Source organism: Micropterus salmoides, unplaced genomic scaffold (genome assembly GCF_014851395.1).
Source record: "Micropterus salmoides isolate LMB-PRFRI ecotype aquatic unplaced genomic scaffold, ASM1485139v1 Ms_hic_scaffold_16, whole genome shotgun sequence".
Taxonomy (NCBI): Eukaryota; Metazoa; Chordata; class Actinopteri; order Centrarchiformes; family Centrarchidae; genus Micropterus; species Micropterus salmoides.
The window spans coordinates 1,339,938-1,365,627 of NW_024040707.1; the positions used below are offsets into that span (position 1 = coordinate 1,339,938).

General features: G+C 46.3%; 1 protein-coding gene across 4 annotated transcripts; it reads right to left on the reverse strand.

The window, feature by feature from the left end:
• On the reverse strand, positions 1 to 24,785 carry hcfc1b (host cell factor C1b). 4 transcript variants are annotated; one of them, XM_038722621.1, is made up of 32 exons: positions 24,637 to 24,785; positions 22,548 to 22,751; positions 20,182 to 20,330; positions 18,870 to 19,030; positions 18,051 to 18,253; positions 17,605 to 17,689; positions 17,418 to 17,524; positions 17,130 to 17,309; positions 16,728 to 17,012; positions 16,497 to 16,645; positions 15,891 to 16,025; positions 13,439 to 13,666; positions 13,093 to 13,224; positions 12,556 to 12,754; positions 12,351 to 12,466; positions 8,216 to 8,351; positions 7,963 to 8,132; positions 7,687 to 7,855; positions 7,081 to 7,538; positions 6,034 to 6,117; positions 5,500 to 5,583; positions 5,336 to 5,402; positions 5,113 to 5,255; positions 4,861 to 5,040; positions 4,605 to 4,788; positions 4,371 to 4,517; positions 3,588 to 3,787; positions 3,375 to 3,497; positions 2,700 to 2,885; positions 2,311 to 2,611; positions 1,107 to 1,161; positions 1 to 686 (listed from the first exon to the last, which is right to left on the reverse strand). In XM_038722621.1, the coding sequence occupies exons 2-32, from the start codon at positions 22,717 to 22,719 to the stop codon at positions 647 to 649; spliced, it is 5,028 nt and encodes a 1,675-aa protein (XP_038578549.1). In that variant the 5' UTR covers positions 22,720 to 22,751; positions 24,637 to 24,785; the 3' UTR covers positions 1 to 646. The 4 variants fall into 4 exon arrangements, with proteins under 4 accessions (XP_038578549.1, XP_038578550.1, XP_038578551.1 ...); XM_038722622.1 differs by lacking the exon at positions 24,637 to 24,785 and having other exon boundaries at positions 3,375 to 3,491; positions 22,548 to 23,357; XM_038722623.1 differs by lacking the exons at positions 5,500 to 5,583; positions 24,637 to 24,785 and having other exon boundaries at positions 22,548 to 23,357.
• Between the last annotated feature and the right edge of the window lie 905 nt (positions 24,786 to 25,690).

Genomic DNA, 25,690 nt, shown 5'->3' on the forward strand with positions numbered 1-25,690 from the left:
TAAAAAAAATGCTCTAAAAATCTTTATTGTTCAAGAGAATATTCACAAACAACATGTTTGATTTTCAAACAGCAGGAAAAATCATTCACTTCCAGCTCAGACAAACTGTCCAATGGGTGAGCTCCGTCACTGCGGCCAACAAACACTTCGAGAACAGAAGAAACAAACCACAGAAGAAATAACACTTCTTTTCTTAAACACATTTATATATAAAAAAAAGGAAAAACAAAAAATTTTGATGCTACAGAAAAACAATAATTTACAGAGCAGTTTAAGCCCCGCCCCCTGCAGGGACCCCGCCCCCAAAAGCGGCGCGACCACTGAACTTCATCGTGACCTCAGAGGGTGAGAGACACCGAGACAGACAGCTACTTCTAGTTCTATAAACTCAAACTTTATTATTTCCATTTAAAGGTGAAAAGCTGTTGACTCCGCCCATCGCCGTCTCCATGACAACCAAAACAAAATCAAGGAGAAAAAGAGTTCTGATTGGTCGATAATGTACAAATATCCTACAAGTCTTTTATTTTGTCTGTTTCCTGTTGGGACAGGAAGCTGTCAGAGTTGACACGGTCACCAGCTTCAGGGTGGAGCTTAAGACAACAACAACAGCAAATCACAGTCCTCCTCAGCAGGTCGGCTCCTCCTATTGGTCTGTTCTGAACTTCTTTGGTCCAACAGGTTTCCTGAAGACCGGAAAATAAACAAAACAGTGTTGATGGCATTAGCATTTTACTGGTGAGGTCACAGTGATGTCAAAGGTTCAAAGTTTTTATTTTAAGTTGCTGCCAAACAAACGTAACGTGATGAACTAAATTAATCCGTGTATCCGCGTGTTTTAATTATTTAGTTTCAAAACCAAAAAACAAGATTTTTCCGATTCGGTTTTATTAAATGGAAATAGTTTATAATACAGCGGTAAGAGTTTAGAGTTACAGCAGTTTGCAGCAACATAAAAAGCTTAATGTTTTTTTTTGAATATGGTTTTGGTCCATTTACAGACGGTTTATACAAAACTAATTAACAGTATAAGTGCATTGATATGATGTCACTATATATAAAGTATATATTTCCTGTATGTGTTAGTTAATATAATCAGTTCTTACATGTCAGGAGACGCTCCGGGTCTCTTCACTGCTGGTTTGGCATCTTTACTGCTTTCTACAGGAGAACAAAAATACAGACATCACTACTACGAACCTCATTAATACAAACCTCACTACTACACTGAACAAAACTATAAAGGCAACACTTTTGTTTTTGCCCCCATTCATCATGAGCTGAACTCAAAGATCTGAGACTTTCTTTATGTACACAAAAGGCCTATTTCTCTCAAATACTGTTCACAAATCTGTGTTAGTGAGCACTTCTCCTTTCCCGAGATAATCCATCCACCTCACAGGTGCTGATCAGACAGCATGGGAATTGCACAAGTGTGTCTTAGACTGGCCACAATAAAAGGCCACTCCAAAATGTGCAGTTCCATCACACAGCACAGCGTGCAGTCGGCATGCTGACTGCAGGAATGTCCACCGGAGCTGTTGCCCGTGAATTGAGTGTTCATTTCTCTAACATAATCCGTCTCCAAAGGCGTTTCAGAGAATTTGGCAAAACATCCAACTGACCTCACAACCGCAGACCACGTGTAACCACACCAGCCCAGGACCTCCACATCCAGCATCTTCACCTCCAAGATGGTCTGAGACCAGCCTCCCGGACAGCTGCTGCAACAATCGGTTTGCATAACCAAAGAATTTCTGAACAAACTGTCAGGAAACGTCTCAGGGAAGCTCATCTACATGCTCGTCGGCCTCATTGGGGTCTCGACCTGACCGCAACTTCGCACAGCCATTAAAGAGGAGTGGACCAACACTCCACAATCAACAACCGGATCAACTCTGCGTGAGGCAAATTGTGGTCACACCAGATACTGACTGGTTTCCCGTACCCTCCCAGACCCTTCCAATATAGTAAAACTGCACATTTTGGAGTGGCCTTTTATAGTGGCCAGCCTAAGGCCTTTTATAGTGGCCAGCCTAAGGCCTTTTATAGTGGCCAGCCTAAGGCACAAAGCAACGAAATGCAGATGGCATCTAACCAGAAATGCTTAAACAGTAATTAAATAAAATGATACATTTTTATGATTTTCATCATATACAGAATGGTATGAACGCTACGACAAGCCTCACTACTATGAACCTCATTAACACTAACCTCGTTAATAGAAGCCTCACTAACACTACAGCTTGTTTCTTCCTCTGACTTCCTACTTTTTCCCGCCCCGTAGCCCTTCCCGATTATTCGTCTCACCTTGTAGCCACCGGACCTGCGTGGCTGGCCCGTAGCCCTTCTGGTTGCGAGCGGCGATACGGAAGATAATGGCAGGCTTGGTTGTGTAGTCGATGTGGGCGTTGGCGAGGCTGGAGGCCTGGACCAGGCAGGACGGATTGGGACCACAGTAGACCCTCATGAAAGCCAGCTGGGCCGGTCCGGAACCGGAACTGGAGGCGGCGGCCTGGCTGGACTGGATGGCCAGGTACACAGAGTACTCTGTGATCTTCCCTGATGTGACGGCAGGAGGCTCCCAGGTCAGCTGAGCCCCGTCCAGGTTCTGCAGGACCACAGTGAAAGAGTTTAACACAGACCGGAGATCAGCAGTGACACGGGCACAACCTTTTCTGGACTCTGAAGTGTCTCACCTTGCTGATCTTGATGGCGCACGGCGCTCCGGGGAAACCAGGAAGACACGTTTTAAACGCCGACACCTCTGAGAACGCTCCGCGGCCGCAGATATTGATCCCCGCAACCCGAAACTTATAGGCCGTCCCCGGCTGCAGCTCCACCTTCTTCATCTGACTGTAGTCTGGTATCACACCTGAGTCATCCTGCAGGTAGATGCATCATCGATAACTGGATCAATATCAGTAATCTGAACAAGCGTAGCTTTTTGTAGGTCATTGGTGCTTTTATTTTGAAAACACAGGTTGCTGTTGAATCAAGATCTTTGATGAATAAACGGCCGATGGCAGATTAATAAACAGCCGATGGCAGATTAATAAACAGCAGATGGCCGATTAATAAACGGCAGATGGCCGATTAATAAACGGCAGATGGCCGATTAATAAACGGCCGATGGCAGATTAATAAACGGCCGATGGCCGATTAATAAACGGCCGATGGCAGATTAATAAACGGCCGATGGCCGATTAATAAACGGCCGATGGCAGATTAATAAACGGCCGATGGCAGATTAATAAACGGCCGATGGCAGATTAATAAACAGCCGATGGCAGATTAATAAACAGCCGATCACCGTTAAACAGTGGGTGTTGTGAGGGGTTGCTTTATTTTGATTATTAACTAAAGTTTCTTACGTCAGCCATGTTGTTGTCGTAGGGGACGTAGTAATGAGTGACCACCATGTTGGTCACCTTGACGATGCCGACGTCATACCACTGATTGTCCCTCGTTGATGATCTCACCTGGACGTCCTGCTTCCACACACACACACACACACACACACACAGAGTTAGCATGTTAGCGTCATTCTGCCCCCTGCTGTTGCTCAGCAGCGTTGCGTCTCTCACCCCTGCAGTCGCCGTGATGCCATTGGTGACCTCGGTGGGCGGCGCAGTTTGAATCTTAGCCGGGCTGGCCGTCAGAGAGGGGGCGGGGCCAAACGTACTGGCCAATCGGGCCACAGCGCTCGTCACTGCCGATGACGTCAGCTCGTGTCCGTTACCCTCTGCTGTCGGGTCGTTCAGGCTGTCTGCTGGAGCAAGGCCCTCTGGGAAACAAGAGGCAGGGTTCAAATAACTTTATTAGACACGACAGGAGGACAAAAGCAGCTGAACAAATGAATTAAGAACTCAAATTATGATCTGAAGCAGACCAATAAGAAAACAGAAATAGTTTTTCGTTCTTCTTAATCTCTTATTTCTGTAAAGATGTTTCAGTCATCAGCTGTTGTTCAGATTTACTGAATGACCATAAAGCAGAAACATCTTTATAATTACTCATGAATATTAATTCCTACGTTACTATTAAAAAACATGACAACATGTCTTTATATGTCATCAATTATTTTCATTATCAATCAATGTAATTATTTCACAGAGCTGCTCGTTTTATTGGTCCAACAGGTTTTAATTTTCCAACGATGTGAGACAAAGAAAAGCAAAACACTGAGCAGAGATTTGCTCAGATGGTTTAGTGATTAGTAAAGCAGCTGCAGATTAATCTGTTGACAGACTAATCAATGATTTGTTGTTGACGTAAAGAATGTTTAAACTCCACGGTGACCCTTTAAACTTCTGATCCAGGTAGGATACAAACATCAGACTCTCTGCTCAGGACCAGCGGCGAGCTACCTGTGGGCACGCTGCTGTGCTGTGGTTCTGGTTCTGCTGGTTCTGGTTGGTTGTGGGCGTCCTGCAGCTGCTGCTGCTGTTGGACCAGAGCCGCCAGCTCCTGCTGGGTCAGGATGATGGGGATGGACTGGTCCTCCGAACCGTCTCCTGCTCAGACACAGAGACAAACGTGATCCACCTGAAGACAAACCAGGTCCAGGTGATCAGTTCTGAACCGGCATCCGCGTGTCTCACCGACGTGTCCGGCCGCCCGCAGCACCGCCTGTATCGTCGCCTGCTGAACTGCCTCCTCTGTTGCCGCGGTAACAGACATGTGATCAGAGGTCAGCCCCGTCACCATCAGGGTCGTCGCCCCGGAAACCACCTCGCCTCTGTCCCCTTCTGATGACATCAGTTCCTGAGGAAGGCTGCTGTCCATCTGAGAGGGACGAGCTGATTGGTTATCTGTGTGTGTGCGTGTGTGCGCGTGCGTGCGTGCGTGCGTGCGTACCTGTGCCGCCGCCTCGCTGCCCTCCACATGAACCTGTAACACTGAAGCTGTTGATGACATCACAAGCCCTGATTGGCTGTCCGTCTGCATGGACTCCTCCCCTTCCGCTGCAGTTACCATGGCAACAGCCTCCGCCTCAGACGACTCTGCCCTGCTCTCGCCGACCAATGAGGAGATCTCCTGCACGCAGACAGAGGGGGATCATGGGACATCAGAGACGATGACGACGACGAGTTTGTGTGCGTTACTTACAGGTATGGATGGCCCGGGGGTGGGTGTGGCCTGTGTAACCGTAGTAACAGCTCTGCTCTGACTGGCTGCGGTGGAGGAGGCGGGGTCGGCGGAGGAGCCGGGGTCTGTGGAGTCGACCTGCTCGCCGTCTCCACCCTGCTGAGCTGGAGACGAGAGGACAGGAAGTGACATCACGCTTGTTTCAACGGTTAGACATGAGGCTCCAGGTGCGTCGGCAGGTTACCTGTAGCTGTGGTGGCCGTGTTGGTGGTCCCGGTCTCGTGAGTCTCACACGGAGGGTTGGAACAGACCTGAAAAAAAACAACAGACCGTTTAGTGCACCGACACCAGCGCCTTTAACCAATGGCCTTACCCGAGTACACCTGGCAGGGTCAGGTGTTCCCTCACCTGTCTGAGTCCTCCAGCTCCGGCTGTGGTGGCGGTGTTGGTGGTCCCGGTCTCGTGAGTTTCACATGGTGGATTTGAACACACCTGAGAAAAAGTGATTGTCGGACATCAGCACCTTTAACCAATCACTGATCATCAGAGTACACTTGGCTGGAGCCCTGCACGGCCTCAGACCAGGACCCTAAACGAGACGTTTCCATCAACCTTTTCTAAAGCGATACTTCAAAATGTGCATTAATAAACGATGGAAACACGGCTGCTGTCATCAAAGTGCGCAAAGTGATTTTTGTCCCAGAGGTGTTACTGCACCAGTACATTAGCTGACACCCCTAAAGTCATCTCTGTTACCAACGTTCCCGGCTCAGAGGCCGATCCAATCACACTCCCCTTCCGGCCTCGTAACTGTCACACAGCGCAGAGAGAGTCGGCAAAATGGTGCAACACTCCCGGAAAATAGTGAGAAAGCGCCGTGTGCAACTGCGTCGTGAGTCCGATCTTTGTTTTACCGTCTCCATCTTCTTCGAAGTGTCTCACCTGTCTGAGTCCTCCAGCTCCGGCTGTGGTGGCCGTGTTGGTGGTCCCGGTCTCGTGAGTCTCACATGGGGGGTTGGAACAGACCTGAAACAAACACATTGCTAAGTTAACTACAGCAGTACTACAGTCCAGAGACAAAACTACAGCAGTACTATAGTCCAGAGACAAAACTACAGCAGTACTACAGTACAAACACAAAACTACTACAGACGTAAAACTACAGTAGTACTACTGTACAGAGACAAAACTACAGCAGTACTACTGTACAGAGACAAAACTACAGCAGTACTACTGTACAGAGACAAAACTACAGTAGTACTACAGTACAAACACAAAACTACTACAGACGTAAAACTACAGTAGTACTACAGTCCAGAGACAAAACTACAGCAGTACTACAGTCCAGAGACAAAACTACAGCAGTACTACAGTCCAGAGACAAAACTACAGCAGTACTACAGTCCAGAGACAAAACTACAGCAGTACTACAGTACAAACACAAAACTACTACAGACGTAAAACTACAGTAGTACTACAGTCCAGAGACAAAACTACAGCAGTACTACTGTACAGAGACAAAACTACAGTAGTACTACTGTACAGAGACAAAACTACAGCAGTACTACAGTCCAGAGACAAAACTACAGCAGTACTACAGTCCAGAGACAAAACTACAGTAGTACTACTGTACAGAGACAAAACTACAGCAGTACTACAGTCCAGAGACAAAACTACAGTAGTACTACAGTCCAGAGACAAAACTACAGCAGTACTACAGTCCAGAGACAAAACTACAGCAGTACTACTGTACAGATTGTTTAGTTTACAGACGTCAACAATCACCTTCATACCTGAATATATAAACATTTGTCCTTCAGGTGAATCTGTGATCAGCTTGTTTTAGTTTGACTGCTGTGATTTAAATGTGCGTCTGAATTAACGCACAACCACAGGAAATGCCAACTGCCCTGCGGCGGCGGCGGCTCCACATCAGTTCATGCTACAGGGCAGAACCAGTCAGTACTGAACGAGAACACGTCAGCTCACCTGCAGCACCTGGCTCAGGCTGGCGGAGGCCACGGTGGCGGTGTTGGTGGTGCCGGTTTCGTGGGTCTCGCAGGGTGGGTTGGAGCACGCTCGGTCGTTACCGCCCATGGTTGCGGTGGCGACGGTGGCGGTGTTGGTGGTGCCGATTTCGTGGGTCTCGCAGGGCGGGTTGGAGCACGCTCGGTCGTTACCGCCCACGGTTGCGGTGGCGACGGTGGCGGTGTTGGTGGTGCCGGTTTCGTGGGTCTCGCAGGGCGGGTTGGAGCACGCTCGGTCGTTACCGCCCATGGTTGCGGTGGCCACGGTGGCGGTGTTGGTGGTGCCGGTTTCGTGGGTCTCGCAGGGCGGGTTGGAGCACGCTCGGTCGTTACCGCCCATGGTTGCGGTGGCCACGGTGGCGGTGTTGGTGGTGCCGGTGTCGTGGGTCTCGCAGGGCGGGTTGGAGCAGACCAACGTCACTGCAGCATCATCACAGTGACATCATGATTATTCACATCACCATCACAGTTTACTGCACTGTGAGGTAGTACTGCAGTATTCTGACCCATCCAGTACAGTAGCTAGAACTAATACTAGAATCTGCAGTAGTAGTAATACTTTCTTTACCTGTAGGAGCTGCAGTGTCTCCAGCCTCTCCCCCTGCAGTAGTAGTAGTAGTAGTGGTACTTGTAGTACTTCCAGGTTCTTCTGAAGTAGGAGAAGCCATAATGGAGACGGGCAGATCCTGGACCAGCGGCTGAGCCTCGGCGCCGCTCGGAGTTGTGATCAGAGTCACCTGCACACACAGAACTGCAGTATTACTACATTACAGAGATATAAAACTGCAGTAGTACTACTGTAGTACAAGAGTAAAGTACAGCGCCGCGCCGTCAGTCTCGTTACCTGTTTGGGTCCTGTGGTGGTGGGAGTTGCCGTGGTGACCTGGTTGGCCAATGTGGCGATGGTTGCCAGCGTGGTGATGGGCGTTGCCAGGGAGGCGTTGGCGACAGCGACAGCTCCTCCTGCTACGGCAGTGGAGACGCTTCCTGTTGCCGTCCCCAGACTGGACACACCTGAGACACAAACACACCTATCGGAGCCGCTCAGAGACGGACGCTGAGTCAGCGTTACAGCCGAGCACCTGAGCAGCGTTTACCTGTGGTGGACTTGACTACCAGCGTGGTGTAGGCAGGTTTGGTGCCGACGGCGCCCGGTGACACCAGTCTGACTCCGCTCATCGGGACGGTCTTGAAGATCGTACCAGGTGTCCCCGGAGCGCCTTTCAACAGAACCTGAACACAGAACCACACATTTGTACCGGCTGATCCAGACCTCAGACGGTTCAGGTTCTGTCAAGTCTCAAGTCTCTGAGCTAGAGTCCAAGTCAAGTCTCAAGTCTCTGAGCTAGAGTCCAAGTCAAGTCTCAAGTCTCTGAGCTAGAGTCCAAGTCAAGTCTCAAGTCTCTGAGCTAGAGTCCAAGTCAAGTCTCAAGTCTCTGAGCTAGAGTCCAAGTCAAGTCTCAAGTCTCTGAGCTAGAGTCCAAGTCAAGTCTCAAGTCTCTGAGCTAGAGTCCAAGTCAAGTCTCAAGTCTCTGAGCTAGAGTCCAAGTCAAGTCTCAAGTCTCTGAGCTAGAGTCCAAGTCAAGTCTCAAGTCACTGAACTAGAGTCCAAGTGAAGTCACTGAGCTAGAGTCCAAGTCAAGTCACTGAGCTAGAGTCCAAGTCAAGTCACTGAGCTAGAGTCCAAGTCAAGTCACTGAACTAGAGTCCAAGTCAAGTCACTGAACTAGAGTCCAAGTCAAGTCTCTGAACTAGAGTCCAAGTCAAGTATCTGAACTAGAGTCCAAGTCAAGTATCTGAACTAGAGTCCAAGTCAAGTCACTGAGCTAGAGTCGAAGTCAAGTCACTGAACTAGAGTCCAAGTCAAGTCACTGAACTAGAGTCCAAGTCAAGTCACTGAACTAGAGTCCAAGTCAAGTCACTGAACTAGAGTCCAAGTCAAGTCACTGAACTAGAGTCCAAGTCAAGTCAAGTCTCTATAATGAATGTTTTATCACCTGCTGCGTTTAATCCAGGCTGCTAATATAGCTCAGTGTCTCCCACAGAATGACAGTGTAACTGTGGCGTGTGGGGGGGTCGTGCGCGTGCAGTTGATATTGACCACCATCTATATACAGCGTGCTAGCCTCAAAAACCCAGGTGTTTCTAACATTAACTTAGCTCTCCTTATTAGCTAGGGTCCTTACATGCTTGCTAATAACTTTTTTTAAGCTGGGTCTCCGACATTGACAGCGTTGTGTTGGACAGATTTGTGCAGCTGTGTTCATGAAGGAGTGAGAGAGGGATGAGCGAGAGGATGTGCTGTGCTAATGTGCTACGGCGCTCTGCAATCAAATATGATTTTAAATAGGCCTAGCAAAAAAAATACATCAATATGTGGCGGTCAGCGTTGATATTGTAGCTCATCGGACGTTTATTAAAAATAAACATTGTTCACGAGTCCCGCACCTCGAGTTCGAGTCGAGTCTGAAGTCATTGTGTGTGCGACTTAAGTAGGACTCAAGTCCGAGTCTCCAATTTCTGGATGTTAAAGTGTCGGCTACAGAAATTTTACAATACCAGTAGAACTGGTACCCTAAAAGAGTACCAACAGAGTACTTCAATCGCCGTAGTAGTTGATTGGTATTATTATTATTGTTGTTATGGATGAGCAAGGTGACCGATTTTCTTTTCTTCGTTATTGTTGGAAATAACTGTTGTATAAAAATATTGGAAACTTGTGTCAGATCGCTCGTCATCCTGATCAGGTCGTCCGGACGAAATAATCAATCAGACGAAGTTGTTTTTGTATTTTAATGAGAGGGGAGTGAAATAGTTTATTGATCACTTTCAGTTGTAGAAAAGAAATTTAAGTTTTTGATCCGTTTTTAGAAAGTAAACAAAGAAGACTAATTTTGTTAACTCTGAATGAAGAACTCTGCGAGTGCTTTTTCCTTTAGTGGTGAGTCAGCAGCACAGATCCCTCATAAGGACGGCCATTTTATTAAAAACAAGTGATAAACAGATGTTACTCGTTAACCGTGTGTCCTTCCAGCTACATCAGCTGGTAATCTTCAAAAGTCAGCAGACGTTGGAGGCTACGTTTCCAAATGTTCTCACAGTTCTGGGCGTTCCAGATTTTCCTGAATAATCTTTGGATAGAGAAGACGACTTTCAGAGATTCTTTACTGTAACCAGCTACTTAATGACACTGGCAAAATGTTTCTACATCAATTCAGGGTTTTTCCTGGCTCAGAACGGGACTTTGGGGGGTGACTTTGCACTAAAGGCAATAACTTACCTAATGACCAAAATCTATGCATTTTCTTGTTATTTGACCATTTGATAAACAAAATATATATAACATTAAATAGAAAGTATAGTGTTAGTATAATAATCTATTTTAGTTTATTAATAGAGATTCAGCTGTTTCACAAATAAAACGGTTTTCTGGTATCAGCCTACAGCACTGTGGTTAAGGTTTGATTAGTGCTGATGTTTGTGGATTCATTATAATTTAGCTCACCATTAGTAGCCTCTAATATTATTTCCAGTTGGACAAAACTGCAGTTTCTGTGGGTTGTTTTCAGTCACTAAATTATTGTGCAAGAAAAATGCTCTACATGGTCAGTCTCTCATTTGTTTATGCAAATGAACTTGTCAGAAATAAAAACTGTGCATACAGAACGACGAGTTAAACATTTCTCAAGTTTGCTGTAGTGCCTCAACCTTTTTTAATGTCCCGCCTCCTCCAGGCTGTGATCGGTCAGTTAACGAAAAGTGACTTTGACGAGCAGCTAACGCACACGGCTGCATGAAATGCTCCGATCTCCCTGTGGCGATCAGCAGGCAGGTGAGAACCAGGTGAGCGTCACGTGGAGCCCAGAGAACCTGATCTGGAGAGCGCAGAGGAGAGAACCGGTGCCGGTACGCCAAAGAGTAAAATGTAAAAGTGACAGTACCGGTGAATACCGGCACACTTTCTCTTGTGAGAAATAACAGGAAGCCATTAGCGCGAGCTTCGTAACGGAGCGTTCAGGCGCGGTCAAACCAACGCAGCAGCTGGTTTATTAATCCAGCGCCTGCTGCACGTGTAAAATGCAGCCGCTGTGGATGAGCAGAGAGGCGACTGCTGGAAGTCAAAGACGTCGTATTTATGTTTATGTTCTGCTTGTTCAACAGGCGTTTGATAAATGACTATTAAAACACATTCGGAGAGGATTTGAAAGTTTTGTTTTTTTCCCCCCAATTCTGATCATTTTGGCGCTGAGGATTTTCCTTTGGCACTTGCTAAAACCTCTTTAGGGGGCGCCAAAAATTTCTCTATGCGGGAAAACCCCTGCAATTTACCTGCAGAACAAGTTTTACTGTTTGATACGAGTATGTCTTATTTTAATTTAATACTTTACTTTGCCTTTTAGTTTATGGTTTACCACAGTATACAGTGTGTGCTTCCACGGGAGCTGCCGCTGTTGTGTGACGTCACTCGGCGGCTACTCGTGAAGTCATCTTTTTTCTCCGAGTTCACACGTAGGAAATCTGACTTCTGGTGGCGTTCCCATGGTACTTTTCCTCCCATGGTACTTTTCCTCCCATGGTACTTTTCCTAGTTGGAGGTGGGATATTTCACAGTTCCGAGTTGCCTGGAACGCAGCATAACTCTCGGACCATCAGCAGTCACAACAACCTGGAGGAAGAGCTCAGCGCACCGCCATCACCTCCTCCATCACCATCTGCTGTGCTCTACGTGTCATTCGCGCCGCAGAGAGAGGTGACTGGCTGCAATCCTCTAACCCACAGACAGACTGTGGCCGACCCCTCCCACCCTGAACACAACCTTTTTCAGACACCCCCATCTGGACCAAAACCTCACGCCACATGAACAGCTGTTCTCCGTCTGCAGCTGGTCTCACAGCATTTCCCATTAATCAGCAAGACTGCGGCGGCCCGCTACGCCTAATGTGTTCCGCCATAGACCGAAAATACTTTTACACCTCTGATAACATTTAAAGATCTTTAACGCTTTGACTCGCTGCTGTCAGCTCGCGCGCTTACACACGCCACTTTTATTTTGAGGTCAGTACAGTGGCGTTAACCAAAGGTCTGACCATCTTTGACCGTTTCTGTCACTCGTTTGTAAGAACACGGTAAAGTTAGCTTTGTGACCTAAGCGTGAAGATGTGACAACGTCCGGTTTTCAAAATGTGTGTGTGTGTGTGTGTGTGTGTGTGTGTGTGTGTGTGTGTGCGTCACCTGTGTGAGGCCCTGCTGGCCGGCTGCAGTGATTTTGGGGACGGTGGTGATGATTTTTCCGGCACTTCCTGGTGTCACCATCTTGGTGGTCAGGATCGTGAACGGACTGTTACCACCTGTAGGCGGCGGGAGGAGCTTCACTCAGCCAATCATCCAATTTAAAATAAAAAGCTGTGCTGTGTGTCAAGGTGTGTTCTTCCCGTACCTGCCCCCCCCTGCAGTGCTGACATTGGGATGGTCTTGATGATTGTGGTCCCGGGTTTGGAGGAAGCCGGAGCGACGCCAAGGATGGTTTGTTTGGTTGGAGTTGATCCGGCCTGCGCGGTGCTGAGGAGGGTGGTCTGTTTACCGTCTGCTGATGTCACCAACTTCAAGATGGTTCCGGGTGGGAGGCCGCCCTTTGTCTGATACGGGGGGGGGGTTCTGCTGTTAGTGTTAACTACTAAATGCAGTAGCTTAGCATAGTTCAGTATATAGTTTTTAGTTAACACAGAAGACCTTTAACAGTGTAGCAGGAACAGCGAACACTCCCCGTGTCTCCGGCTGGAGTCCAACAGGTGTGTAGATTAACTATACAGAAATCTCCCCCCCCCCCCCCCCCCACATCCACGTGACTAACCAAGAATGTGCAACAATGATCCTAAACTTGCAATAAATCAGTTCATGACTCCTACAAGCACAAACCCCAGTGAGGGCCCCGTGGACCATTTGCATTGCTGAGTTCAGAGTGTAGGTGTGGTACCTGCAGGAACTGGGTGATGGCGTTGCTCCCAGCTTGACTAGTAATCGAGCCACTCTGAACCGGTTTGGTCTGGACCACTGACACCACCTTCCCCAGGTTACTGAGGTTACCAAGGTTACCCAGGTTACCAATCTGAAGGGAGGAGTAAAATATTTGTTTAAAATGAACATGATAGATGCCGTTTGTTCCTTTGACATGGCACTAATGTATACAAAAATGTGAAGAATGTAATTAATATGTATATTACTAATTTGTTTATTCTTGTGTTGTTGTTGTTTAGTAATATCTGTGTTGTCTGGTTCTTTGCTTGGTTGTGTAAAACATTTATAAAATATTCACCACTCACCAGAGTTCCGCCTCCCCCCACACTGAGTGGACTGTTAACGAGAGTGATGGTCTTTGTGACTCCGCCCACCACTGTGGTGACCACCTGAGCCTGCTGGGAGACGGTCACCGTTCCGGACTTATGAACCGTGATGATTGGTCGGCTGGGGGTTCCTGGGGTGGAGACTACAGAGGCTCCGCCCACCTGAGCAGCAGCCGTCTTCAACATGCGTGTGGCCGGGTTACTTACCTGGGGGGGGGGGGGGGGGGGAATCATGTTTACACTGTAACACACCATTATTACACTGCGATAAGTATACACTGCAACACATGTTTACGGTGCGACACGTTTACCCTGTGTCCTGTTTACGGTGCGACACGTTTACCCTGTGTCATGTGCACGGTGCGACACGTTTACCCTGTGTCATGTGCACGGTGCGACACGTTTACCCTGTGTCATGTGCACGGTGCGACACGTTTACCCTGTGTCATGTGCACGGTGCGACACGTTTACCCTGTGTCCTGTGCACGGTGCGACACGTTTACCCTGTGTCCTGTGCACGGTGCGACACGTTTACCCTGTGTCCTGTTTACGGTGCGACACGTTTACCCTGTGTCCTGTTTACGGTGCGACACGTTTACCCTGTGTCATGTGCACGGTGCGACACGTTTACCCTGTGTCATGTGCACGGTGCGACACGTTTACCCTGTGTCATGTGCACGGTGCGACACGTTTACCCTGTGTCATGTGCACGGTGCGACACGTTTACCCTGTATCCTGTTTACGGTGCGACACGTTTACCCTGTATCCTGTTTACGGAGCGACACGTTTACCGTGTATCCTGTTTACGGTGCGACACGTTTACCGTGTATCCTGTTTACGGTGCGACACGTTTACCGTGTATCCTGTTTACGGTGCGACACGTTTACCGTGTATCCTGTTTACGGTGCGACACGTTTACCGTGTATCCTGTTTACGGTGCGACACGTTTACCGTCATGTTTACAGAGCAACACGTTTACCGTCATGTTTACAGAGCAACACGTTTACCGTCATGTTTACAGAGCAACACGTTTACCGTCATGTTTACAGAGCAACACGTTTACAGTGTTTCTCAACCACCATCTGTCTAAATCATGCCATCTATGAGACAGTGAGCTGCTGTTGAATGCATCTATAACTACATGACTGTCTACGACAAGGATCTGCAGCTTTGAGATTTCATTTAACCAACGTTATAACTACAACCTGAGTCGTTACGGCTCTGACTACGTTTCACATCTACTAGGTCACACAAGAGGAGCTACAGGAAGTCGTGTTACATTCTTGTTCAGCTCACATTTATTTACATGTCCCCTCTGGTTTAATCATATCTGACACGGCGGTAAATAACTGCAGACAGGCGGCTCGCAGATATATTTAGAATACATCAGAAACTATAGTTTAACGGCTCATTACGTTGGCACTCCTCCACTGATAATGGCTAATTTAGCAACTGACAGCATTAGCAGCTGTAACATTTCAAAAATAAATCTACAATCATGTAGATACATCAAACACCCAACTACCGTAACATTAAACATACTGCTGTGAGCCGGGAGGAAGCCGGGAGAGGGCAGTGAAAAACAGGAGGGGTTAGCAAATCATGAATGTTCTCAGGAGGAGAGAAGTGATTTGGTCTGTTTTTAGTATTATTTAAGTCATGTAATTGACGTGACAAAGGTAGACGCCGGTCAGCTGAATGTTTTCTTTTGTGGTTTTCTGATGTTAACAGAGGAGCTGCAGAGCGCCCTCTGGTGAGCAAACTATGCAACACTGATGACATGAGTGAAGGATCTGTTTCTTTATCAATAGTCATATATCTGCTGTTATAAACGCAGATGCTGATTAACTGCAATTAGCTCTTATCGGCCGATAAAATCGATCGGGCTTTAATTTACAGTGCGACACTTCTATTTTACACCTCTAATGCAAATGGTTTAAACTGTTTATTTTTGATATATATATATATATAAAATATATTTATGCAGTTCCCTGTACTCCTGTATAACATCAGAGTCACACCAAACGGAGTAAATTATGAAGTCTCACACACACAAAGTATTCATGTATGATGTTACAGCATTAATTTATTCCTACGAAAGGACAAGAAATAATTTAAGCTTTAATTAAGTATAAATGTTCGCGAAAACGCTTCTTTGCGTCAAAGAGAGTGACACAGTAATGGCGATAACGTTACTAACAGCTGGCAGCCGGCGCCGCTGAGCTGCAGCGCGGTCGCGCGTTCACGTCAGGGATGGTGCGTTCAGCAGCGTTATTTGGATTAGTAACTAATAATGTAACTGTTTTGGAAATAGCAATCTGTTACATTACTCTTTACTGGGAAAACCATCGACCATCAGTCGCCGACGGACGATGGCGTCGTCCATCGGCCCAACCCTGATGTGGACTGTACTGCTGGATACTGAACTCACAGCCACCGTCTTTACAATCGTTGCTCCTGCAGGGACGTTCAGCATCGCCGTCGTGGACGGAGGGATCTTCTGAGTTGCTGCAGCTGCGGCCGCCAACGCCGCCATACCGCTCATCTGAGGACTGCTTCCTATTGGCTGAGAGTAAACAGGAAGTAGGAGGGAGATGTGAAAACAAGGACCGATCTGTTGAGAGTCAAAGTTCTTTCTTTTCACAAACACTGATTTAAAACATGAAGTCCAAATACAAGAAACCTTCCAGAGCTTTCAACCACATGTTGTGTCTTCCACCCCGTACAGTCACGTGACCGCCTGACCTAAATGGTTTTGAATCAGGAGGTCATTTAACGCCACATAACTGAACGTACTTAATGACGACTGAGCAAACTCCATCCACTAAGGAAGGCCAAGGGATGTAGCTGAAAGCTCCAGGAAAGTTCTAATAAGTGGACAAAAACACCTTTTTCCAGAGCTTTCAACCACATGTCATGGTCGTCCTCAGGTGGCGCTCAGTTGTCATAGAGACAGTTCCATTAAATGTGGTAAAAAGCTCCAGAACAATCAGGCGGACCTGCAGTGAAGAGATAAGAATCATGAAGATCTCTTTACCGTCCCCTGACTGGCCTGAGCAGGTACCACCATACGAACACCTGCGGGAAGAGTTGTCACGGCGATTGGGGATTTGGGCGTGGCCTGTCTCACTGTGACGATGGAGGCTCCGCCTGCTGCACCTGGAGCCGCTGCCACCTTCAGGACCGCTACAGAGACACAGGGAACAGGTGAGGAACACTCAGGTCTGCCTGTTTCTGTAGAGCTACCTGTACAGGTGTGTAGACCTACCTGGTGCTTTGGCGGCGGCAGCCATTGTGGGGGAGGGGACCAACGTGACCCCGGACAGCGGGACAGTTTGGTTAGCTGGTGTCGCGGCGATGGGGGCGAGGCTCTTGGGGACAGGGTTGACGGCAGGGCTAGAGGCAGGTGAGGCGGGCGCAGACGCGGCAGGAATGTCGTACTTCTGCAGCTGCAGCAGGTAAGTGTCAGCGGTCTGCGACGGCCCCCAGCTCACCTCCAGAGACGACGTGTTGGCCCGGACCAGCTGCACCCGAGAGGGAGCGCAGGGACGCTCTGAGGACAGACAGGTGAGACAGGTGAGACAGGGTCAGACAGACAGACGAGACAGGCAGACAGGTGAGACACTGTATGTCTCCAGGTACTAGCTGCATGTAGTTCAGTCCTCCTCACCTGTCTCCAGGTACCAGAGGTCCTTGCAGCACACCTGGTTGTTCCAGGCCTTCCTGTATCCGTCTCTGCCGCTCCAGACGTAGAGTCTGGAGTTGATGGCGACGCTGCAGTGACCCGCTCGAGCTCTGGGGATGTTCTCCTCCACGCTGTCCATCAGGACCGTCTCCCAGCACATCGTGTCTACAGACAGACAGACAGACAGACAGACGACACTGGTTTCACTCTGCAGACCCGGATGTTCCTGCTCATTTTTACAGTGTGTGTTGTCCTCAGGGTGTGTGTGGTTACCCAGGTTGAGGCAGGCCAGCGTGTTGGTACACTTCCACTCCTTCTCATGAGTCGCCACTTTGACATCATCCATCACCAGAGGAACCCAACCTCCAAACACATACATCCTGACAGACAGGTGGGGGGGGTGAGATTCCAGTATGAATGTCAGATTAGCAGATGCATTAAAGACTGTGTGCAGTATTACTTGTTGTTGATGGTGGTGGCAGTATGCAAGCTGCGGGGGAGGGGGGCGGTTCCTCCGAGGGTCGGTTTACTCCAGATCAGAGAGTCTGTGACATCATCAAAACAGGAACCAATCAGAAATCAGCACGTGTGATGACCTGAAGCTGGTGGACGGTCAAATACTTAAAAAAATAAGCTTTATTGGCATGAATGTCAAAGCTACAAATAAATTACATGCATTTCATTAAATAAATAAAGAACAGCAAAAGTTGTGTTTGTTAATAAACAATAAAACAAAAAAGTTAATAAATAAAACCGTAAGAGTGTGTGTGTGTGTATTAATAGACAAAAAAAAATTGATTTAATTAATGAATTTAAAACAACAAAAAAAAATCTGTATCAAAAGTGAAATTTAAAAACAAAGGAACGAACTTTGTCCCGACATCAGGTCAGATCAGCTTGTCTCACCTATGTCGAGCACCCACAGGTCTCCCAGTCTGCATCCGCTCATCCCTCCGTAGATGATGAGTCTGTTGGCGCCGCGGCCGCTCGTCACCACGGCTGTGTGACTCTCTCTGGGCGGCGGCGGCGAGCCGGACGTCAGCGGAATCTCCCAGCCGACCACGCTGGAGCCCGGCCGCAGCTCCAGACTGTACAGGTCGTTCAGGTACCTGACGGGGAACCGGAGTGATCAATCAGATCTGGATCAGAACGCCAGGGACACAATCGTTCCTACAAACGCTGTCTGGACCGATCTGACCCCGACAGACGTGATCACTATAAGAGGTTTATTTTCACCTCATTTCTTTAACCTGTTTGCTCATCCTCTCTTTCAAACTGAAATTCAGCAAAATCAGCTTTATTGGCATGAATGTAGAGCAACAGTATTCAGAGCTACACATAAATTACATAAGGACAATTCATTTCATACATTTCATTAAATAACAAAATGAAACAGTAAAAGTTGTGTTTGTGTGCGTTAATAAATAAAAAAATATATAAAATATAAAAATTCTGTAAAAACTAAAAAAATAAAAGTAAATAAATAAAACAGTAAGCGTGTGTGTTGAAAAAATATATTAAAAATTAAACTAAATGACAGTAACGTGTGTTAAAAATATAAATAAAATAGATAAAAACGTGAACGTGTGAGTATTACTAGACAAAAACTCATTACAAAAAATTTATTACTTAGTTTAAAAAAATAAAATCAGCATCAAATGTGAGATTTAAAAACAACAATCACTAAAATATCAAACAATCCAAATAATAACTCTCTCTTTCTACCTGGGGATGTTGTTCTTGGGGTCTTCACTGTCATTGGCCAGTCCTCCAAACAGGTAGCAGGAACTGCCAATCAGAGAGAAGCTGTGTCCGAGGCGGGGGCAGGGGGGCGGGCCGTTCTTTGGAGCCTTGGCCTTCAGACGTTTCCACTCCCAACGACTCGCCTGAAGGAGACAGCAGACAGTGAACGCCTCGCGCGCCGCATCTTCTAGCTTTGTTTTACATTTTTTAATTAAAAATACAAACTTGGCAGCACGGCCGAACGATTAATCATTTTCAAATCGAAATTGCGATTTCAAAGAATCCGAATAGCACATCGTGAAGACGGCGATTAATATGTAGGTTAATTATCTGGCGCACCTGACCCGTTTTAAACCGTTACCATCCTTGTGTGACAGATCTGCTCGCCAATCACCAGCGCCATGCGCCTCCTGTTACGGTCCTACTGACCAATCAGAGCGGGTGCAGGGCGTGACTGGAGGCAAACGTGGGATAATGGCGGCAGGTGAACCGACACAGGCGGCTGCAGCGAAGCGTTTAGCTGCCCTACGATGTTACCGTGTTGTTAATTTGTCATTTTGTGTGCTTCAACCACGGATCAGGCTGTTTTTGTCTGTTTTATTTGTGTTTATTGTTGATGTACGATCGGGAGTCTGCACAGTGTATTTTATTTTGAAAATCGACCGGATTCCCTCCTGGTTCATCTGCTCTGTGCTGCTTGATGCAAAAAAAAATCAAAAATCAAATCGTAATTGCAATATCTGGCAGAAAAACTGCAATTACATTTTTCCCCAAATGGTTCGGCCTACTTGGCAGAGCGTTTCTCATTTAGCTTAAAAATGAGCCCACGTGTTTTTGAGGAGTTTGGTCTCTGTTGTTAAATAAATAAAATCATTTTGTAGACAAACACGTTTTCCTGCCTCAGTGTGAGTGAGGTACCCAGACCAGGTAAAAAAAAAAAGACTGTAACTAGAGCTAAATAATAAAATAATAATGAGAATTATCGCAATATAAGTTTCCTCAACAACAATATAATAAATGTTCAATATATCGTCAATAAATATATTTGGTCTAATTCATTTGAATCATGAACAAATTAGCACTTAATTTTTCTATTTAAATAATTATTTTGTTGAAAAAGATTTACTAATCATATTGTTAAATTATATTTTTATAATAATAGTTTTGAATGTTCTCCCTCAGACTTGTGAAGTGATCCTCTGTTTGGAGGATATCCCCCCCCCCGATTATTCCAACCCCAGCTGAACGCTCAGCGAGTGTCGTCAGTGTCCTGAAGCCCCGCCCCATCACTGACCTGCAGCTCGTACAGGTCGCTGCTGTATTTGCCGTACTCCACCATCCCTCCAAACACCAGCAGCCTCGTCCCGTCACACACGAAGCCGTAGGCGGCACAGCCGGGGGGGACGTCACCGCGCACTGCAGGGATGAACCACTGGTTGGTAGCTGGGGGGGGGGGGCAGCAACATGTTAGACAGTTTACAGGTTTACTTCCTGGGAGGGGGGGGGTACAAGAGGTCAAACACTTTACAGCTGCAGAGAAACCTAATTGGTCATCTGTGCGTCCAAAAACGATAATTATCGCACTATAATTTTCCTCAATTAGGGCTGACCGATTAACTGCATTCACGATATTATCGCAATGTGATAAAACGAGATTTCCTCATAGAACCGGGTCAGATCGGTCCAGACAGCGTTTGTAGGAACGATTGTGTCCCTGGCGTTCTGATCCAGATCTGATTGATCACTCCGGTTCCCCGTCAGGTACCTGAACGACCTGTACAGTCTGGAGCTGCGGCCGGGCTCCAGCGTGGTCGGCTGGGAGATTCTGCTGACGGCCGGGCCGCCGCCGCCCAGAGAGAGTCGCTCGACGAGAGGAGTCACTTGGTTTTATTTCTGTTGGCCAACTTTTGAATTGAACCTCAAACTGAGTATTTTTGTTTGCTGCCTGGGACACAGAAAGATGGACTCCAGGAGGTCTGACCTCAGATCAGGACGCAGTACCTGCTGGTTGAACTGTGAGTTTGTATTGAGCTCTTACTGTTTAACACACTGTGGTGAACTTGGCTGTTCTTATGATGATGTATCATCTTATTTAATGCCGTGATCTTTCTCATTATCATAATTAGATATATAATAATTACTCATCCTGCCACAGTGTGAGTTTGATCTCTGGTCAGGCTGCACACTGATTTACTGCTCGTCCGGTCCAGAAGGGAAAGAGCTTAAACATTAATCGCATATTAAATCGCAATCGTTATATTGGTAATAAAACAATCCCAGTTAGATTATCTTCCAGAATTGTTCAGCCCTGTCCTCAATAACAAATGTTCAATAAATGTTTGATTTCCTATGAAGACAGACAAAAAGGGACTGAACGTTTTCTTAACTTAATTTTACTCGTGCATATTTGTTGAAAACAGATTTTTTTATCATTGTTCTGAACGTTGTGCCTCAGATTTGTGAAGTGATCGTCTGTTTGTTCTGACCAGAAAGAAAAGTTTAAAACTACGTTAACTTTCACTCAGGAGCAAAAATCAGCCTTTAAACCTGAAACAAATACTGATTAGACATTCATCCTGATAATTAATCAATATCCAACCATATGAATTTTTGTTATCCTGATAACATTTTTGGCCACATCGCCCATTTTTTCTTGGCGTACTGCTGCACCTAACATGTCTCAGGACAATTTTTTGTCAACTGCGTCTCTATCTGTGTGTATTTTCCCCAAAACTCAGTCGTGGAAGAAGGTGAGAGCCAATCAAAAGCAGACAAGACCGCCGGATTTATAGGACTGTGGTGACTCCTGCGCTTGCTCATGTCCTGGTGGTTGTGACAACAGAAAATGATGATCCAGGTGCATCATGGATTCTATTCTGATCACTTTAAGGAGGAGCCTGTTAACTGATTGGTCAGCTGATTCAATAGGGCAGTAAACAGAGTGGCGGCTGCTGCAAAACCAGTTATACTGTAATATTAGAAATGTTGCATGACTGTAGATTAAACCACCAACAGCGGCTCTAATGTTGTTCATTAAATAAAACATTACATGTGTTTTCTTCCTCTTTTCTTCCTTTCCGTTCTGCACAGACGCTTATTTAGTCAATATTACAGAAAAAGTGAATATGGGATGTTTAAGCTTGAGACACACACACTTTAAAGTCCTAACATGAAGCGTTTAAAAGCCCTTCCTTCACATTATTTGATGCATTTCACGCTGTTGTCTCTGCTGCTCACCTGCGCTGCAGCAGCGGCGGAGGGGCGTGTCCGTGTGACGTCGACAATGTTTTCAGTGAAAACGCGCCATTTCTCTCTGTTTCTGCCAGAGCCGCTCCGTTAGCTAAACAGCTAATCCTGTTAGCATGCGGAACAGCGGCTACCGCGTTAGCTTCAAGGAGCAGGAGCTAGCCTAGCCTAGCCTAGCCTAGCGGGCTAAACCTCCAACCCGACCCCCTGAAGTGAAATCCCCCACATCCAGCTTCAAGCTTCCGTCACACCCACCGAATAAAATCAAAACATGGTAGCTCTTTAGCACAGTTAGCTAACTAACGGCTAGGTTCGTGTTAGCATAAACAGAAGTCAGTTTATACATTTCTACAGATTAATATTCTATAAGAATGTACTTTGAAGTCACGGTAACCGGTGTTCCCGGTAACTTACCGGTGTTGTAGACGTGCAGCTCGTCCACGATCCCCTCGTTCCCTCCGCCGAACACCACCATTAGCTCCTTGATGGTCACGGCTCGGTGTCCGTGGCGGGGCCGCGGCACCGGCCCGGTCCAGCCCTGGACGCGCTTCCAGCGGGGCTGTAGCACCGCGGGTTCGGACGCCATGACGCTGCTGTCTGGGTTCGCGTCTCCCGGTCCTCAGCAAGGGGAAAAAGAAAATCCAAAATTCAGTCGAGAGTTGCGTCAGAAAGTTTTTGTCTAGCTCACGGTTAGCATTAGCCTGCTAACTAGCTCCCGAAGCTTAATGGCTAGCCGGCTAGTTTATCCGAAGCTGGCTATCTTAGCTGTTCTAACTGGACGTGATGAGCTGTCCGCTACAGCTTCGTGAACTTTTATTAAATAGATATAATAAACATTATCTGATGTTCCAGTCTGTGATTCTGAGAGGGGTCGGTGTGATGCTAGCTAGCCCAGACACTGCAGCAGACAGTCCGCCATTTTAGCCCCGTGAACGCTGAAGAAATTCGCCGGTAGCCGCTCAGATTAACAAGAACCAGCAGAAACAGAAACGCATAATCCAGCTGCGGGTGAATGCGGTGCACGGCTGCTCCATGCATCAGTGTGAGGGGGGAACAGTGGAGGCTGAAAGCTGTTGCTAAATGTGCAGAGCGGAGGGTCTGTGCGCCGGGATGGAAGCCGCCATCTTGCTGCTAACAGCAACCAACCAAACACAAGCAGCGCTGCTGGAAATGGCAGAAGCTAGGTGGCTAACTGCTAACCATGCTAACAGGCAGCTGCTCCGCCACAGCGTGTCGGACAACTTCACCCTGTTCCATCCTGGATTCATCAGTTCAACAAAATACTACTAAGGAAACCAAACTGTAGAATATAAATAATAATGTAAACGTTTGACATCAAATAGAAGTTCAAAAAATTGCTAATTGAACATTTTCAAACATTTAATGACGGCTTTTAATTTTTTAAATCAAAACCTTTATCAACTCTCAGACTGTTTGGTCTTTTTTGGACATTTTTACACTCTAAACTCTATCGAATAATAAAATGAGCGACTGATGAAAGTAATCATCATCAACTGCAGCCCTAACTATACAAACAAAAACAACATCTATCCATTAAATAAATGCAGTGTTTTTAAGTGAATGCTTCCGGATTTGTATATAAACTCTTCATCATATAAACAATAACTCGTCCTGACACATTAGAGCAGCTGTTGCTTCATTCGGCAGACTCCTGTCTGTCAACAGTTAAAGCGTCCTCGGCTGGCCGGCAGGTAAACACAGGTGTCAGATACACCTGGGTCGAGTTTTCAGGGCTAGCAAACAGCAAGCCGACACAGGAAGTTGCACAAAGCAATATTTTATTTTCTCCACAATCATCTTGTTAAATGCAGTTTAATGAATAAAACGAATTATTAACAAAACACACAGGGTGACGCTGCCTCTCTGCTCCAGCTACTAAAATGCTATTCATGTTGGCTAATTAGCTCCCTGGGCAGCTAATGCTAACCCCGCAACATTAGCCTTTGCGGCTAGGCTAATGCTAGTCCCATTTAATTTGTTGTGGGCAGGCTAAGCTAATGCTAAGTACTGGCGTAACATCAGGTAACTTTGTATCCCCATATGAGCACATCTTTCTAGAGTATGTACTTGAACACTATGCTAAATTAGCTCCTCACCAGCTAGTTAGCATTTTAGATTAGCAAACGCTGCTGACTCGTTAGCTTCGATTGGATCCTGACACAGCTAGTTAGCTTTTTAGGTTAGCAAGCGCTAATGACACGTTAGCTTCGAATTGCTGTTAATTTATGGTTAAAAGAAGCATCAAAACTAACTATATGTTCTGTGTGAAATCGCATATTATGACTGGGCAAATTGGCCAATAGAGCAATATGATGTAGATTTAGTATTTTTTAAAAAGAAGCACAAATGTTGAGTTAGCAGGTTAGCATTGGCGTAGCTAACGTTCCCTTCCCTCAAGAAACATGGCGGCGCGGCACCGTTGGCCGCTCACAATAAAGCTGCAATATAACGAATAGCGTTTTATCTTGTACACAATACTTACTCGTGATTAGCTCTAAAATTATAGTAAAAGTCTGGGATTTGATGCAACGCTTACACGAATGTTTCCGGACAGTTTCAACTTAAAAAAAACAAAATATGCACATCTTCTCATGCCGTTCAGGAAGACGCCATTTTCTCCCAAAACTTCAGAAAGCAGCAGTGACAGAAGCGCGCCTCCTGGAGGACAAACACCACCTCTTCTCTTCAACAGAAAAACGAAGGACAGATTTATTGATGCAAAGTTCATTGCAATAACAAAATCGACTACATCTTACATTGCCAGAAGCTCAACTTAAATTAAGTTCACACAACACACACACTAATGAATGAATGCCAATAAATAAATATTGAACCAAATCATTACAACCAGAAAATATATTATGGGATACGCCATAACTAGCTGTGATGCATCCTGGGGAAACTGAAGAGAGGATACCTGCCCTCACATTTACTTATAGCAGAAAAATAAAAACTTTTGGGTGTAAAGTTGATCCTCCACAGAGCGACTGCTTGCTAATGTAATTTACTTTTAGAGAGTCAAAGAAAATCTTTTTGACAGAAATATGGGCTGAACTATCAACTGAAATGTTATTGTAATTGCAGGAGACATGATATTTGTTAAAATAATGTGTGTCAAAATTCCATTTCTAAGCAACATGGCTCTCAGCAGGAAACCAGGGTAGTGCTCCCTCCAGGTAGGGAATCCTTAGGGAGTCTAGGAACGTCACGATCCCAGAAATTTAGTACTCGATATTAATACCAGTAAAATTCTAAGATTCTCGATACCAATTAGATCTCATGGTCAAAAATACAAACAAAACATTAAATCCCATGTACTTCAACATACACTCCTTTAATCAAAACATTTGAATATTACAAAGAACAACTAACAGCTGAGACAGTTGTGAGAGGATGTTCAGGACAGGTGCGTCGAAAGGAGTGAGTTGAGGTGGTTCGGATGTTACCAGCTCTGAGGTTGTAGGAGGCCAAAACCCATGGGGGCCCCTGCTGGAGCTGCTGCCCCCACGACTGGACCCTGGATGTTCGACGCTACA